Source organism: Centrocercus urophasianus, unplaced genomic scaffold (assembly GCF_019232065.1).
Source record: "Centrocercus urophasianus isolate 14NV4802_14NV808 unplaced genomic scaffold, USGS_Curo_1.0 seq_22, whole genome shotgun sequence".
Lineage (NCBI taxonomy): Eukaryota > Metazoa > Chordata > Aves > Galliformes > Phasianidae > Centrocercus > Centrocercus urophasianus.
Window position 1 is genome coordinate 6,891,707 of NW_024884778.1, and position 15,641 is coordinate 6,907,347.

The following is a 15,641-nucleotide window of genomic DNA, read 5'->3' on the forward strand; positions in this document are numbered from 1 at the left end:
AAGATACCCCATATAACTGAGGATTTGGTCCTCAGAGAGCATATTACAGTAAAACTACTTCAGACAGTCAACGTATCTCACTGTGATGTATTCCCAATGGCCCTCTTTAGGTCCTTCCATCATTTATTGACTTCTACTTTGCTACATCCTGCCAGATGGAAGCAAGGAAATTTGAAGAGCAACTACTAAACAAAATATAAGGGAATAAAACCAGTGCTGGCACCCTACTTCACAATCAGTCTTTACTTGTACTCAAAGCCAACACCAGAGATTTCTGCAAAATTACCAGAGATGCTGGATGCCAGGAATAATAAACCTAACTGCACCACAGCAGTGTAGGGTGCTACTTCTCTCCTGGATGTCAAGAAAACATACTGCGATCTGTTCTCCTTTTAATATATTAAAGGAAAAAGTAGAAAGAACACCACACACAAACCCAAAAGAACTTAGAAATGCAGCAAGGGTGGAACTTGAAAAAAATTCATTAAAACTTAACAAGAAAGGACCCGACTCTAAGTAGCATATATCCCATCATCTACTGGTGGACGAAAGCCTGGAGGAATACAGTAGGTAACACTTTAGAGATCACAGAAAGAATTACCATTCAGGATGACCCCCAGAACACGAGCCGGTCTCAGTTCATATCCTGTAATAAAGGCTTTTGTGCACTGAGTACCACACATCTTTTCTACATTAACAACATTGATTATCTTCCGTCTGTGATAATATAAAACATGAGAATTTAAGTGATATAATGAGAGGTAAGATAGTGAATGGTGATAACCTTTGGCAAGGAGATCTGAGCATTCAAATTAGAGCAACTAGCTGGAGATCTACAGCGCTGAAGTTAGTATGTATACTCAAGGGGAAAGGGAAGAAAATCAAAGAAATAGCAAGAACAAAGATACCATTAGAACCTGGAAGGTCTTCTAAGGAACACGCTTAAAGGAGAACAAAAATTATTAATGCAAATGATTGTTTATAATAATAATTTCATGAAATGAATCAATCATCGTAACGTAAAAGCTCGTTAATCAACATGAAAGAGTGCTAGCTCTTCATTTTCTGCTGGAATGCTTTGTGGGTTTGGTTTTCTTTTTCAGTTGTATATTTTGTTGTTGTTATTGTCTGCTTTAAATGAAGAACCAGTGATCTCCAAAAACATGCATGCTGGTGCTTGTGGGTACAACAAAATCACATTGCTTTCCAGAAGAAAAGCTGATGTTCCTATAACCAATCTGGCCTAGAAAGTGCAAGTTTGTTCATGTAAGATTAAAGAGATGAGGTCTCTATGGCATATTGCAGTATGGTCCTTGGAATAAGATTCTCATTTACTAAATAAATTACTGTATATTACTACATAATGGTGTTCACATTATAACCGACAATTAGCGCCATTAAAGAGAAAGCTCATAAACAGCCAAAGCTCACATCAAATTAACACAGTCATGATTAAAATCACTCTTCTGATTTCTGCTCTTCACAGAAATAATCAGCATTTTGCATAAAAATGAGTACGAGGCAGCTCAGAATCCCAGCAATGCTGGGATGGCGGCAGCGAGCATCGCCAGTGCAGCGCTGCTGCGTCAGCTCCGAGCGCCGGGCTTCCCCCAGCAGGAGCCTGAGCCACCAGCACGGCCCGCAGCAGGCAGGGCTGGGAGCCAGGCAATGGCACCAGAGATGAAAGGGCTGCAATTATTCCTCTTGGCTCTAACGAGGGGAACCTGGGTTCTCTCCTGGCCTGAGGGAAACTGCTTCTTTACTGCAGTTTTGTCACTTCGCCATTTAAATGGTTTCTGGCGTTTGCATCTTTGTTTGTAGAGCCTCAAGTTCAGAAAGCAAAAGAAAAACTCGAGTAATTATAACGGAGAAGAACAACAACAAAATACAAAGGAGTCAGCAATTCATTAAAATTTAGAGACTGCGATGTCAAAAAACTTTTCTTGACTTGAAGAAAAAAAGGAGGGAGACTTTTTCTAAACTGGCACAGAGCCCACATCCTCATTAGGATTCACACTCCACTGGCACAGCAATGCACTAATGGTCTTGCTTTAATCTTCAGCATCGCAGCACTAGTTTTATTGACCTCACAGATGAGGATGCAAAAATGGCAAGGAAGACGAAAAAAGAAACTCAAAGCCGATGCTGACCAGGCCTGGTGTCACAGACTGGCTTCTGATCATGCATAGAAGTTGGAGACATATGTTCATCTCCACTCGTAAATGATACTTCAGAGAAAGCCAAGTTCATAATGACTTCATAAGGATAAAGTATCATCAAGGAAAATCTAATCAATAAATAAGCAATCAAGACCATATAATGAAGGAAACCATTTAGAATACCATTACATATGCCATGGTTTAAAAAGGAATCACAATATGCTACATATGCAAAAAAGTACTGCAAGATAATACGCCTTTGATCCAACACGCCTTTAAAGTAGGAAACAAAAGGACGTTCTCATATATCTTACCAACTAATTTAACATATAAATCACAAAAAAATATGATCCAGATGGGCTTCAATGAAGGAAACCAATTAACGTAGACAGCCTTACCATCTGACACATTAGTTGTAATAATAAAAACCAAACAACATGGTCAAACAATAATGCTCTGTATTATATCTGACATTTCTAATTACTTTCTGTATCCTTTTCAAGAAAAAAAGACTATCAGCAAGCAGTTTGTTTCCCAGAGGAAAAAAGCGTCCAAACTTCAGCGTACAGAGCAGAGTCTATGGAAGATGCTGATTTATCTGTGTTCCCTTGGGACGTGCTTTGGAACTGATGGATTTTGCATAGTCCACATCTGGTTTCTCAATTAGACTCAGAAAATGGTTGCTTTCAACTGCATTTCCACCATAACTGCTGCAGACCTGGCACATCGATACCTGTGTGCACTCTTTAAAACCCTTACCTCTGCCCAGGGTCTCAGAACAGTCAGACTGATTCGGGCTTTACTTTCTGTAGGATGGGATTTTGCTTTTTTCCTTTCCAAAGCCTACCTAGAAATATTATTTCTGAAATGAAACACAGCATTTCTGGCACATATCTCCCAGCATCAGGCAGCTGCATGCTGAACTACAATTAGTGCTCCAAATTAAAAGCTGCACCATGCACACATGTACAGTTACTGCTTGAGAGGTAAAATCTCAACTGTGTGAACTACTTTTGTGAGAAGAAAACAGTTTTATCACCTGCAACCTACTGGATATTTTGAGCACCTCTCAAAATCCACCCAGGAAAATCCTTTCCAGCACATGATTTAATGAAGTGGACAAAATTTGGAAATCTTAGAGAGATGGTACATAGCAAAGCAATAAGGAAAGTCTTGCTTAGGAAAATGCTCTTCCCTTATAAAAACAGTAAAGAAAAATCTGTGGGAATCCTGCTGAATGCATTCATACTTAGAAAGGCCAGAGATCAGAGGCTCATGCTATAGCAGTGAATACAAATCACTTGGAAAATTACATTTTCATTATAAGGATTAACACTAAACCTATCTGATATAGAAAATTGTTTTGCACAGCATTCATAAACAGTGACAGAATTCAGAAGGGCAGATTCTTCTTTTCCTTTTTCTTTTTTAATTTTAAAGCAGATAAAATAAGCATTCCAAACAGCTGAAAAGTAAATAAAGAATATTTAAACAAAAGGGAAATTATTTTTTAAGAATTTTTTTTTTCTTTTTTTTTTTTTTCTCCTCAAAGTAACTTCTATTGATCAAGCCAGCATCAGGATAGCTTCATAAGAAAGGGTTTGTGCAGTGGCAATACTATTTCTGATTCCAGAAAGAAGACCCAGGCTCCTTTACCAGCCTGACTCCCTCAAATTTCAGAAGAGGAGCTGACTGAAGGCTTCCACAGTGCTCCTTCCAGCACCCTAAGTGACAAACAGCAGCACTGCCAACTGAGGCAGACAACAGCCCAACAGGCCCATGCTCTGGATGTTTGAGGGGGGTAGCAATCACCAAAAATCAGAGCTGCATCAAGCCAGAAGCTGTTGAAAAAACCTTGCAATAAATAAACCAACCAATAAATCTCTGCCTCAGACCATCCAACCTACAGGCTCAGGTGCCAGCAGGAGGCAAAAAAAAAGTTGTTCTAACTCACGCACTGGGACAGCTGCAGCAGAAAGATGTAAACTGCACTTTTTTAGGGTCTATTACAACCTCCCTTTGTGCTTTGGAATCCCATTTTCATGCTCTGAAAAAGGGACTTGGCTGAAGTCACACGAGACACATTATGGCAAGTTGGGGCCTGAATCAAATTCTGCCAAGGCCCAGCTCACAGGAAAACCACGTCTGTCCACATGAGCCTTCTGGGCAAGCAGAGCACCCTACAGACTGCTCACATCCACATGCCACAGCGGGACACTTCTTGCTTCGAAAGCACTCGTCCGATTACCAACAAGAAGGAGTAATTCCAGATAAAGTCTGCTTTATTTCACCATGCAAAACCTTGAATGCAAGTAGAGGGCCACACGTATGCAAGAAGCAGTGCTGATGAAAGGCAGAAGCCGTGGCACAATGGCTCCCAAACCACTGCTAGCTGCTTGTTTGTAAGCATCCTGGGAAAGAAAGGATTTGGAGGACAATGAAGTCACTTTGCAGATATTTGCAAGGAGATCCTCCCATACACAGAGGGGCTTATGGGAGAAACCAGAAAAGTGGCAGTTTGAAACAGCCCACGGGACGTGAGAGCTAGCAATGCGAGCAAAGCAGAGCTCGGAGCTGACATTGCAAAAGCACATAAGAGATGATAGATAGAGTGCTGCGAGGGCCAGAAGGGCCTTGAAAGTGATATGTTCACTGAAGGAAACATTGCCCTATTTCACAGCCGTCTCAAACTACAGCAATACATTCTGATTTTATTTTTTTTTTGGAGAACAGAAGCACATGTCTTTCCACTCACCTCAACGGGGAACCTCTTGCCATTGATGCTGTGCTCAGAGCCTGCTGATCCATTGCTCTGACCCCAGTGGAACTCAACCTTCTCTGCCTTGAATCTGCCTGGCAACCCGGCGCCGCTGACAAAGTAATCATCCTTCAGCAGGATAGCAACTGCACACACAGAACAAGGAGAAAGACCTTCTTAGCACAGTTTTTTGAAGCATTTACAGGTTTTGCTCATTATATTAGAATATTTCTTCTAATGCAAGTAAAACATGAGGTCATCATTATCCTCTTCACAGGGACTGGTAAAAAAAAAAAAACAAAAAACACATTTAATGCTGGCTAATTATAGAAGTGATTATATAGGCTACAGAAAACCACCAAGTCCAAATTCTGCAAGCAGGTTTTACCACTGGGCTTTGATTAAAACTGAAATGACAAACTTCATCAAGAACCATTTAACGTTGTTGCAGGGACTAATGGTAGACCACATTGCTTGGCCTTGTGATTCACTGAAGGTGTGCAGATAACCAGTTAGAAGATCCTCTGTTTGTTGTATTTCTCTAAGTTACCAGGGGAAAAAGGGCCTGTGTCCTGTCCCCCCCCTACTGCTGGACATGGCAGGTACCTTCCTCGACCCCCTTGCTCTTCCCTTATGTAAAACAGTGAGAGTGACAATAACTTTTTTGAAACCCACTCATGAGAAGCCCCCCATCAGAACTGTTTTGGTTCTTTCTTTACAGTAACTGATATTACTGTTACACAATTCAGTAAGGGTCAAAAGGATCTTCTTTGTAATTTCTTTTCCCTTCTGAAAAGCCTTTATATTTTATGCAACAATAAAAGCTGTAGGTCCAAACAGAGGGCAAAGTCATACGGTGGAAAATGGTACATGATACAGGGAGAACTACCGTCCCACCAAGAACTGAACCCGGCTTTCTGACATCCCTGTCCACTGCTCTCACTACACGATCACCCACCCTTCCAGCACCTCCCACCTCTAACACGCATAACTCCTAATAATGACTCCTTACCAAATCCTTTCCCCTCATTTTCTGCAAAACTGGCACTTAAAAACAGAACTAAAATCAGCATTTTGTTCTTGTAAAAGCCAGTGCAGACCACTGCTTGCTCTGCCCAGAATCCTGTGATTGAAGTTGTGCTGTTCGTTGTTCTTTTTTTTTTTTTTTTTTTAAAATGAGAAGAGCTCAACCCACAAGAATTTCTCTCTGTTCTCAATCCAGCTGTATCATCACAACAGGAACATTAATATAAATCCGCTTTTATTATGTAACGGAGAGGGTTTTATTCACTGCTGGAAAAAATCTAGAGGCTGGTTGTGAAACAGGAGCTACTCCTCTGCTGGTGAATCATTTCATGCTGCAGGCAGGGCTGTCTGCCATGGCAGGGCTGCTCCCTGCAAGTACAGATTGCGGGCTACAGCAGCTCCAGCTCAGGTGCAACTGTGCAACCAAGAAATGTCTAAGCATCAAATTGTTTATATTAAAACCATCTAAATGCCAATGTGCATGTGATGTTCAGGCCTTTATTCATTGCACCAGTGACACCACAGGGCTCTTCCGTGAGTTCTACTTCCTTCATGTAAAAGCATTTGTGTGGGAAGTCTGGAGGCTGTAGGATACAGTCTGTATCGCCCAGGTATTGCTGCATCCTTACACCAACCCCGAAACACAAGTGACAGGAAGCACCACTGCTTGCTCTCCTCTTCCTTTACAAAATCCTCAATGAGCTCAGCAGTATTTCAGGTACCAAACATCTCTCTATTGATTTGAAATTCCACAGACAAAATTGGAGGACTTAAAGAATACAGGAAAGCAGATATGCGTGCATCTGTTAAAAATCTCTGTGGGGATTCAGTTGCATCTAATAAATATTTGATAGTTCCTAAATCATTTATGGCTCTGTCAGGGGTCATTTTACTTGTTTCAGATGAATAATTAAAAGGATAATTAGGAGGATGTACAATCTGAAATGTTCATCTAATTGTTCATTTTACAGAATTCCTTACACTGCTGAGCTCTCCAATGCGTGTTCTCAGCACCGTCCTATCTCAGCAGCACCTCCTTATTGCCATTAACTTGGAGGTTTCCCTTCCCTCCATGTGATTTCTGGCATTAGGGATTGGAGCAGCCAAACTGGGTTTTGGGATCCACTGCTTTTATCCAGTAAGTCATGCAGAGGGCACAGGAAGGAATTAACCCTCCATAACTACTAGGCTTAAAATTAATGTATGATTGAGATTTCAAAAACAAAGCAGGTGGTGCACAACCACCAGGATCACCATCATTGATGCAATTTGCAGGACCAGGGCTGGAGCTGTGCATCCTCCACCTTCTCGAGAGCAAAACCAAGCCTGGATACAAAGCAGCTCTTCCCTTGTTTTATCAGAGCAGCTCTGACCCAGCCTGAGATGCACACAAGGTACAAAGAGTACCCAAACACACCTCTGGCACCAATGCCTGTGAGTTTATCAGAGTCATTAGAAGCTCTGAGTGATCCAAGGAGGGGTAAAACCGCAGTGCATGCACTGCTGCTGTGGCAACTGCTCCCACAGATGCTCCACTCCCACAGGGTCGTGCCCAGAAGCTCCATCAGCCTCAGGCCCAGCTGACACCAGCTAACACTTAATTAAAGGTGGCACAGGCAACAACAAAAATGAAAGGTGCTTCTACTCTCCAAGTAATCTTTACCACTTGGGAACCAGCTTCTATGGTGATGAAATCAAACCCATATTAGTCAATGTAATCCAATGCAAAGCATTTCTGGCTGAGGCATTTGGCATAATGAATATATGTTCATTTTCTGAATGAAGTTCTGTGTCCTGTACATTGCTTGCCCTTTAGATGATATGAAGAGAAAGGAAAAAAGAGCACAACAAATCAAAATTTCTTTTTACCTTTTAATATTTAAAAGCACAAAAGTAACTAATCGGTCAATTCTAATAAACAAAAAATTAGCAGCTGAATAGCAATAACCCACACAATGCATTTCCTGCCAGTTAATGAGAATCAAAGTTAAGGGCCTTTGGTTTTTCCTCAGACCCCGGTCTCCTTTAAGCAGTCATTAATTGCAGTGAAATGCCCTCTACATCCATCCCCATTGCATAAATTCAAATGCAGCTTACTGTCAGTCAGCAACAGGAAGGTCTCCTGTGGTCATCTACTCCAAGACTGCTGTCAACACACATCACAACCGGCACAACTTGCTGCTACATTGTGCCCATAGGCCAAAACATCCTACCTGGTTTGCTGCTGTACCACTTACTACCTTAAAAAGTAATCCCTGACAAGTTTCTTCCAAAGGTCAGTAAACCAAGGGAATGGAATGTGATAAATCAAGGGAGGAGTTAAGAGTTCAGCAGAAGACTCAGAGATGATAGCAGGGCAAAAAGAGTCTTTGCCTAACCTGCAAAATCTGTAAGATACCCAAGAACAGCGATAGTTACTGTTGCCCTGAGAAGCAATAACTTGTCAGCAAAAATCCACACCCCAATGGGTGAGGAAATCAAATATAGTAGCGGTGCTAAAATCACCCAGCAGAGGAGACCGAAGATACAGCTTTCATTGCCAACTGCATGAAGACTGGAACATTCACCGTGCCGTTTTGGTTCTGCATGGTTTCCTATTATACGTGCAGCAATATGTTCCTATTATACTTACCATGTAGCATTAGCATTTCTCTTGGAAGAAAAGCACCATCGTTTTTTCTTGGTATTTCTAATTACGTTTACTGCCGATAACTACACTTGCTCTTTGCGACTAAAAGAGCAGGGTACATAACACGGGCAGGGTACATAAGATTAATTAAACACCAAATTCCACAGCATTCAGCCTCCCCTGAACCTCATTTTGCTACGAAGGGCAACAAAGTCAGGATTTGAGAGCAAACAGGAGCTTTTCTTAGCAAAGCTGGAAAAAAACCCTCAGTAATGCATTAAAAAACCAGTGGTTTACATTAACCAGATTTGCTTAGCGGTGAAAGAAAGCAGGATCCCAGCCCGTGTCCTCCTCAGCTGAGGGGCAATGTGTCCCAGTAAGTCCCTGGAACTGGGTCCAAAGCAGCTGGTGGCTGACACCCAAAGACCCGTGGGGGCAGTGGGTCAGGCTGTGGGCACAGCTGAATGCAAAGCGCAGCAGGTCCATACCCGGGTTTGCTCACAAACCTCTGACGAGGAACCTGTTACCTAAAGCACTGCAGGCACACATGTCGAATGTTAATAAAGATCAAAATATACTTTGAATAAATAAAATTGAATTAATTAGCGGTTTAATCCAATTCCCTAAAAATATTTGACCTTGTCAAATGAAGAGGATGGCCTTATAATTTCTGATTTTTACATTTTTAGAATTAAAGAGTAATCAAATGCATGCAGCTTTGCATATAAATCAACCTTGACCTTTTGGTGAACTGTTTTGGTAAAAATAAGCAGTATTCTCACTGTTCTTTTCTCTGGAAGCCAGAACAGACAGAGCAGAAGAGGATTCAGTTCAGTGAAGAACACAGTGCTATAATCATATCAGAAACACATTCATAAGCTCCCACTACTTTGAGCACTTATTGCTCTTTCTTCTCCAAAACCTCCCAATTTCTAAAACTTCCCCTTCCCTACAAAGTCTGAGCCTTGCATCTCAGCGCTCCTTTGGATTAGATGTTTCAGCCTCCCAAAGCTGATAACTCAAGGTTACACCTTGAAGCTCTCATATAGCCTTTTATTCTGAGGAACGACTCACTACCAAGAGAATTATTTTGTACGGGGAACTGAAAAAAAAAAACAAACCCACAAAAAAAAAACACAATAAAAGCCTTAAAAAATGAACCTTAAAATCAATCTGCAGAAATCTCTTTGCACAGAATGCAAAGGCAGGGATGGGAGGCAGCTTCTGGAAAATTATATTTTCTTAAAAAAAAGCAAACCCCAAACAACAGAACAATGAAAGAGGAGGAGGATGGAACATGGCTTGAATTTCTAATTGACTGCAGGCAGGCTACGGAGACAAACAGAAGAGAACATACCCGTTTTTCCCGTGTTTTTCATCCAAGTCTTGTTAGAAGATTCATTGTCAAAACCATCGAGCTGCAGTTCCTGATACTCATCTCCAACATGAGCCTGATGGTCCACGATGTCTATGGGAGACTGGTGGGACCCCCCGCACTTCTCGCTGGAAGTAACCCAGTGCTCGGGACCATAGGTACCTGTTAACAAATACAAATTAAATTAACATTCCAGTGGCTCCTTAATTCTGGATTATGCTTAAGTAAGAGGATGAATCATTAGGCTCCCCAGGTAACATCACCGCTGCTACACCTCGTGCATCTGAAAGAGGTTAAGACTCGTAAACTTATGAAGAGATCAAAAACCATTAGCTTCATGCAGTACTCAAACTTTGCCTCTGGCAGTAACAAACAATACCTCTTTTTTTTTTAATTACTATTCTATAAAACTGTCTGTAATTCCCTCATGCGTATGTTACGAATTAGCATGGGTTTACAGGAACTTTCCTAAAGCTTCAGCCATGATATACGAGTATGCATTTACCTTCTTAGAAGAGATACACAATGTACCAGCCAGGCATTAACTTGCTCTTCTACAATGCTCTAATTAGATAATATGATCTTTATTAATGATCTCATTTCTTCAGAAGGTTTTAAAGCCAGCAAAAATGAAAATGAAGAATTAAAGCAAATAGGATATTAGTAAATTTGAAGAAAACAGCAAAGGAAAAAAAGACATCTCTTGCTAGAGGAAGTGAAGACAACAGTGACCTGCCAGGAAAATGCTGTAACTTCTTGGTGTTCCTCTTACACAAATTTTCTATTTATTAGCCAGGAGGAGTTTAGGTTCTGGAAAGCAATCTGTGCATCTGTACGGGCGAGCCCATCGCTGGCTGCCACAGAGGTCAACAAGGGATGAGGTTCAGCTCTGAGGAGCAATGTCAGAGCAGCCTCTGCCCCCAGCACACCAGGTGTATGGCGAGTCCTGATGCACTCAGCATCATGCACTGAAGTGTTTCTAAGTGGTTTCTGAAGCAGCTGTTGTCACATCTGTACACCCAACTCACAAGGGACAAGAGGTGCAGAGTTTCTTCTTCTGCTCTGGAGCTTTCACCTGCCCCAGATTCCTTCTTGGCGTGTTAATCTTGGTCCCTAACCCCCATCCCTAACCCCGAACTGTTTGGCTAAACTTTGCAGTGGGATTGCCCTGGCCCCTCTGCCATGGGAAGGAAGGCAGTGATGCATCACAGAGTGGCACAGTGCTGCGGGAGGCAGCGGCACAACGCACTGCTCAGCCTGCAGAAGCTGCTGCCACCACCTGCACTCGCTCAGCCCATTCTATAGCTCTCCAGCAAGAACGGTCAATAAATATAGCAAGTGGAAGGAAAAGGTTTCAGACAAAGACCTTGCCGTTCCCAGCACACAGCAGCTCCAAATGCAATACAACACCAGGAACCTCTGCACACAGAGGAGGATCTCCAGCGATTTCACATTTTTCTTATGACCTCCTGCTCCAACTCTTAAATTGTATTAACAGAGACTAAGAGATTATGTTTCTGGGAGTGCAAACAGCAGTTTAAGCTCCTGAAATAACAGCACACAGTTCCTGCAAAGCGCTCCTCACTTACAGTTCCTGAAGAGCTTTGCAGCAGGGCTCTGTTATTCTCATGCAAAGACAGGGAAATTGATGATGGGAAGGAAGAGGTTTCCCTCATCCACAACAGCCAAGTTACAGGGGCAGGGCTGACCCCCTGCTCTGCCAGCCCCTCGGATGCCACACCAGCTGTGCACCTCCTGAACCACCCAGTCAGCATGTCTGCTCAACAGGCACGCAGCAGCAAACGATGCACCATTTATTACCCCAGCATCTGAGAAACACGCAATCTCAATTAGTGCCATCCAACCCCAGCGGTTGTGAAGGCCAGCTCCATTGGCGCAGGGTTCCAATGAGTGTCTGAGTGTGAGATGACTTTTCCCACTTTCCCTCGGGCCACTGCAGGACACTCAATCAGTAATCAGATGTTGTGCAGTACCCATCACGTGCAAATGCTGAATGGGAACCAAAACGACATGAAAGTGTTTTATTTTCAACTACAATTAAGCAAAATTGCAACACCCTTTAAAAATCACTCACATTATTTGCCCAGGTTAAAAAAAGCTCGGTTTCATTTATCTCATTGTTCAACTTGTATTGTCAGCAAAAGCCACTTTCAGTTAATTTCCCAATGTACTGCAACTAAGGAGAACAAAATTATTAAAAGCCCTACGTGGGGAAAACTAAATGTGTTCCACTTGTACTCTTTTTTTTTTTTTTTTTTTTTCCTGAATCAGAATGCTCTCAGCAATTGTTTTGCAGTGAATTAACTGGCAATTCAGATTTACTTTCCATACAACCATGCATTTATTCCATGAAATTTAGGAATTTGCTTTAAAATGTTCAGTAGCGCCCAAAATCATCAAACCTGCCAGCTCTCATTTTTGGCTTTGTTATAAACATAGGGTGAGCTTTTCAAAAGCACTCTGCTCGCAGAGGCTATCGCAGTGGATTCAGCTGTGCTTTCAAAGGAAGCCGAGCACTCGCATTCCTGTAAGCATTTCGGTGACCCTTCAGTCAATGGGGAGATTGCAATTTTGAATAAGCCAACCTATTTTAAAAGGGATTGTAGGGTTACCTGCATGCATCTTGTCACAAAGGTTTTTTTCTCTCTAAAGTGTAGCCAGCTCTCAGCCAATTTGCAGTGGAAACTGTCTTAGCAAAATAAATAAAATAAGCCATAAGGGTAAATAAGCAAACAAAGCACCATGGTGAGTTAAAATCTCAAGTGACTTAGGTACCTGCACTCTTACCGAAATGTAATTTTTCCCAGCACTGACTTCTTTTATGTGAAAGCTTTTATGTCTTTGTATCACTTAAAAAAACCTCAACAAACACATACTCTTCTTTTTGCAATTTTTGTATCACTTAAGCCCCCTTCCCCCCCAAAAAAACAGAACACACTGTCTTCTTTTTCCAATTTAACTTGTTGGAATTAGTTTAATACAGCAACACATCTCTTTCTATAAATACAGAATCTTCACTTGGTTCTAAATCTGTAATTTACCCCAAAAGCAGTGCTATCTGCTATCCTCATGTGATAGCATTCGTTTCCATGCTTAAAATGTTTCCATACTGGTGCTGCATTATTAAAGGAAAATCGAATGCAATGAAACTCAGCAATTCATGGGGTTGAATTCAATTCAACCCCAACCAAGCACTGCAGCTGTGACTCCAAGTCCTGACATCCCAAATTACAGCCACAAGGCTAAGCTCTGATTTAGAGGTTCAAGACCTGCTAGTTAAAATCAGCACAGGATGTATAAACGGCCACATTTTTCATTAATTTCTTTCAGAACTTTTTGATATGCAAAGCATTACATGCAGTATGACCCACACTGTTATGGCAGCGATTGCAGGCAGAAATAGAGGCCACAACCTCAGCAGCTCAACTCCAACAATTAGAGGGATAAAACAGGGCTGGGGAGGCAAGAAAGAAGGACATTTTTAGTTTTGAGTTTGAGACAGAAGTAAATGAACTCCACCTCCTCCTATCCAGAGAAAATAAGCGCAACAAAACGTAATCAGGAAGAGTGCAGTGGGATTCATTTACTTGCTAGTAGCCATCAGGCTTAAGCCTAACAGCCTGCTTTTTTCATGGACATTCAAGTGCAGTTTTAATTGAAACTGATCTTCCACTACGGATTTCAAATTAATTCTTCTTCCAAGTGTCTCATGCTCCAGACATCCTTGCCTTGCAAAAAACCCTATATCATTAGAGGAGGAAATAGAACACTTTTTCTAAGCTTGCAGGTATTGATTACCTATTCCTCCCATCAAAGCACAATTGCCATTCTGCACTGTATAAATCTCCTCAGTGTTAGACACTTTATAAAGTACCAAGAATTATATCATTAATCATTTGCAGTTGCACCTGTCTTGCTTTATTGAATTCTTTGTTTTTTAGAACTTTAAATAAATGCTTTTAAATAAATAAATTAAAACATGACACTAAATAAAGACTCTGTTTCACTTAAACCTAGCAAAAAAGCCCTTTCGTTCTGCGCCTGACATTTACCCATCCGAGACACAGTAACTTACGGCTGTTTGCATTTCATTTTTCCAACTGTGAGCACGATGGCTTTAATCAAATAAAATTTGGAATGAGTTTGAATCGACCTTTGGAGAGTTGACAAATAACTCAGTTTTCAAAACCCAAGCAAGAGAAGAGACCTCATCAGCGCTAACACACAACGCGTGCTCCACTGCCACGTGGGGACGACGTGCAAACAGAGGTGGACACAGCAGTTTCCCCCCAGAGCTGGGCCTACTGCTCACAACATGCAGATGGTGTCGCCCAGCCTGGTCCAAAGCAACACGATGCTCCCTGGATTCACCAATCTTTTCTCATGCAAAATCTTTCCCTAAATGACTGCAGAATTCTTTAATAGCTTTTTAATTCACAGGCTGCTCTTTAAATAGAATCCAAGATTCCTTTTCTCCTTCCTGTTGCTGTACAACCTAAACAGTGAGCAGTCTTCATTAAAGAAAGCCCATTAAAATAATGTTTTATGTATAAAATATAATTAAAGCTTTTATAAAAACTTACATATTTTTTTTCCTCCACAAATCTTTTGTTTAAACGATCTCTTATCGTAACCAGCGGCATCTTCTTGATTTTAAATCACTTCCAGTTAATGGATGAGCTATATGGATACTGATGTGTAACAAATATCAACATCCAGATGTAGTTTGACAGACATTAGCTATTCATGAGTAATCTAATTTGGATCATTCGTTTCCAAGCTTAGAAAAAGGCAGAAAAATGAACCCTTCTTTTTCTTAATTTTACTTATTTTTAACACTGTCACAAAAATGCGACTTTAAACTTCATGTCTAGCATGAAAAGAGCCGGTCTTGTCTTTTTTTATTTTGATTTTTTTTAATTGATCTTAAAAAACAAAATGCTATCAGACAAATGTATTTGATACCTTTAAACTTCTTACGTTCGAGTTGCAAAGCAACCCAAATCCCTCTCACTACTGTGATTAAGACAAACCAGCTTTTTAACTTCATTGGAGCATCCTACCCCATCGTGTTAATGCACGAGATCATTCATCAGCAGTTACCTGCAAGGCAGAAAAGCAGAGAACCATAAGGAAAACGGCACGGTGGAAAGGCTTACATCCATCCTCGCTTCTGGTCCTGTTTTGTCCTCACTGCCCCACCTGCGGGTGGCTCATGCTGCTCCCTCACACACTGCTATTGCCAACGCCAACAGAAGTCACCCTCATATGGAGACAGGAGCTCTGCCATGGGCAGCATACCTGGACTACACGTGAAGCAGCAGTGCTCTCTTTTGCCTGGCTCAGAAGGACGCAGGATTTTTGTAAGCTCACCCAAAATAGGGCAGAAGATGCACTAAGCAGTTGGTAACTCCTTGAATAGCAATGACCTGCCCAACCGACTCAGCAACATTAAGAATGTAAACATCTAAAGATTTAAAGTGTTACTTGATGCCAGAAACCAAGACCTCCTCATTATTTTTGCCATTTAGCAATAACCGGAGGGGACCAAGGCAGGTCCTCCCACCATGTGAGCAGGCACAGAAAAGCCAGAGCAGCCTCCCCTCATGCTGTGACCTCCAGCTTCCCCCGAGGAAGAAAAAATAAGGAGAATCCTGTAGGATAAAGCCAATA

At 41.5% G+C, this 15,641-nt stretch overlaps 1 protein-coding gene across 1 annotated transcript in view; it reads right to left on the bottom strand.

The window, feature by feature from the left end:
• The window catches only part of PTPRG (protein tyrosine phosphatase receptor type G), a 378,176-nt gene that overhangs the window by 166,864 nt on the left and 195,671 nt on the right, over nucleotides 1-15,641 (bottom strand). Inside the window, exons 3-4 of the mRNA XM_042823259.1 lie at nucleotides 9,930-10,109; nucleotides 4,915-5,063 (exon numbers count right to left, since the gene is read on the bottom strand). Coding sequence (XP_042679193.1) covers nucleotides 4,915-5,063; nucleotides 9,930-10,109 — 329 coding nt within the window. The remainder of the gene's footprint in view (nucleotides 1-4,914; nucleotides 5,064-9,929; nucleotides 10,110-15,641) is intronic.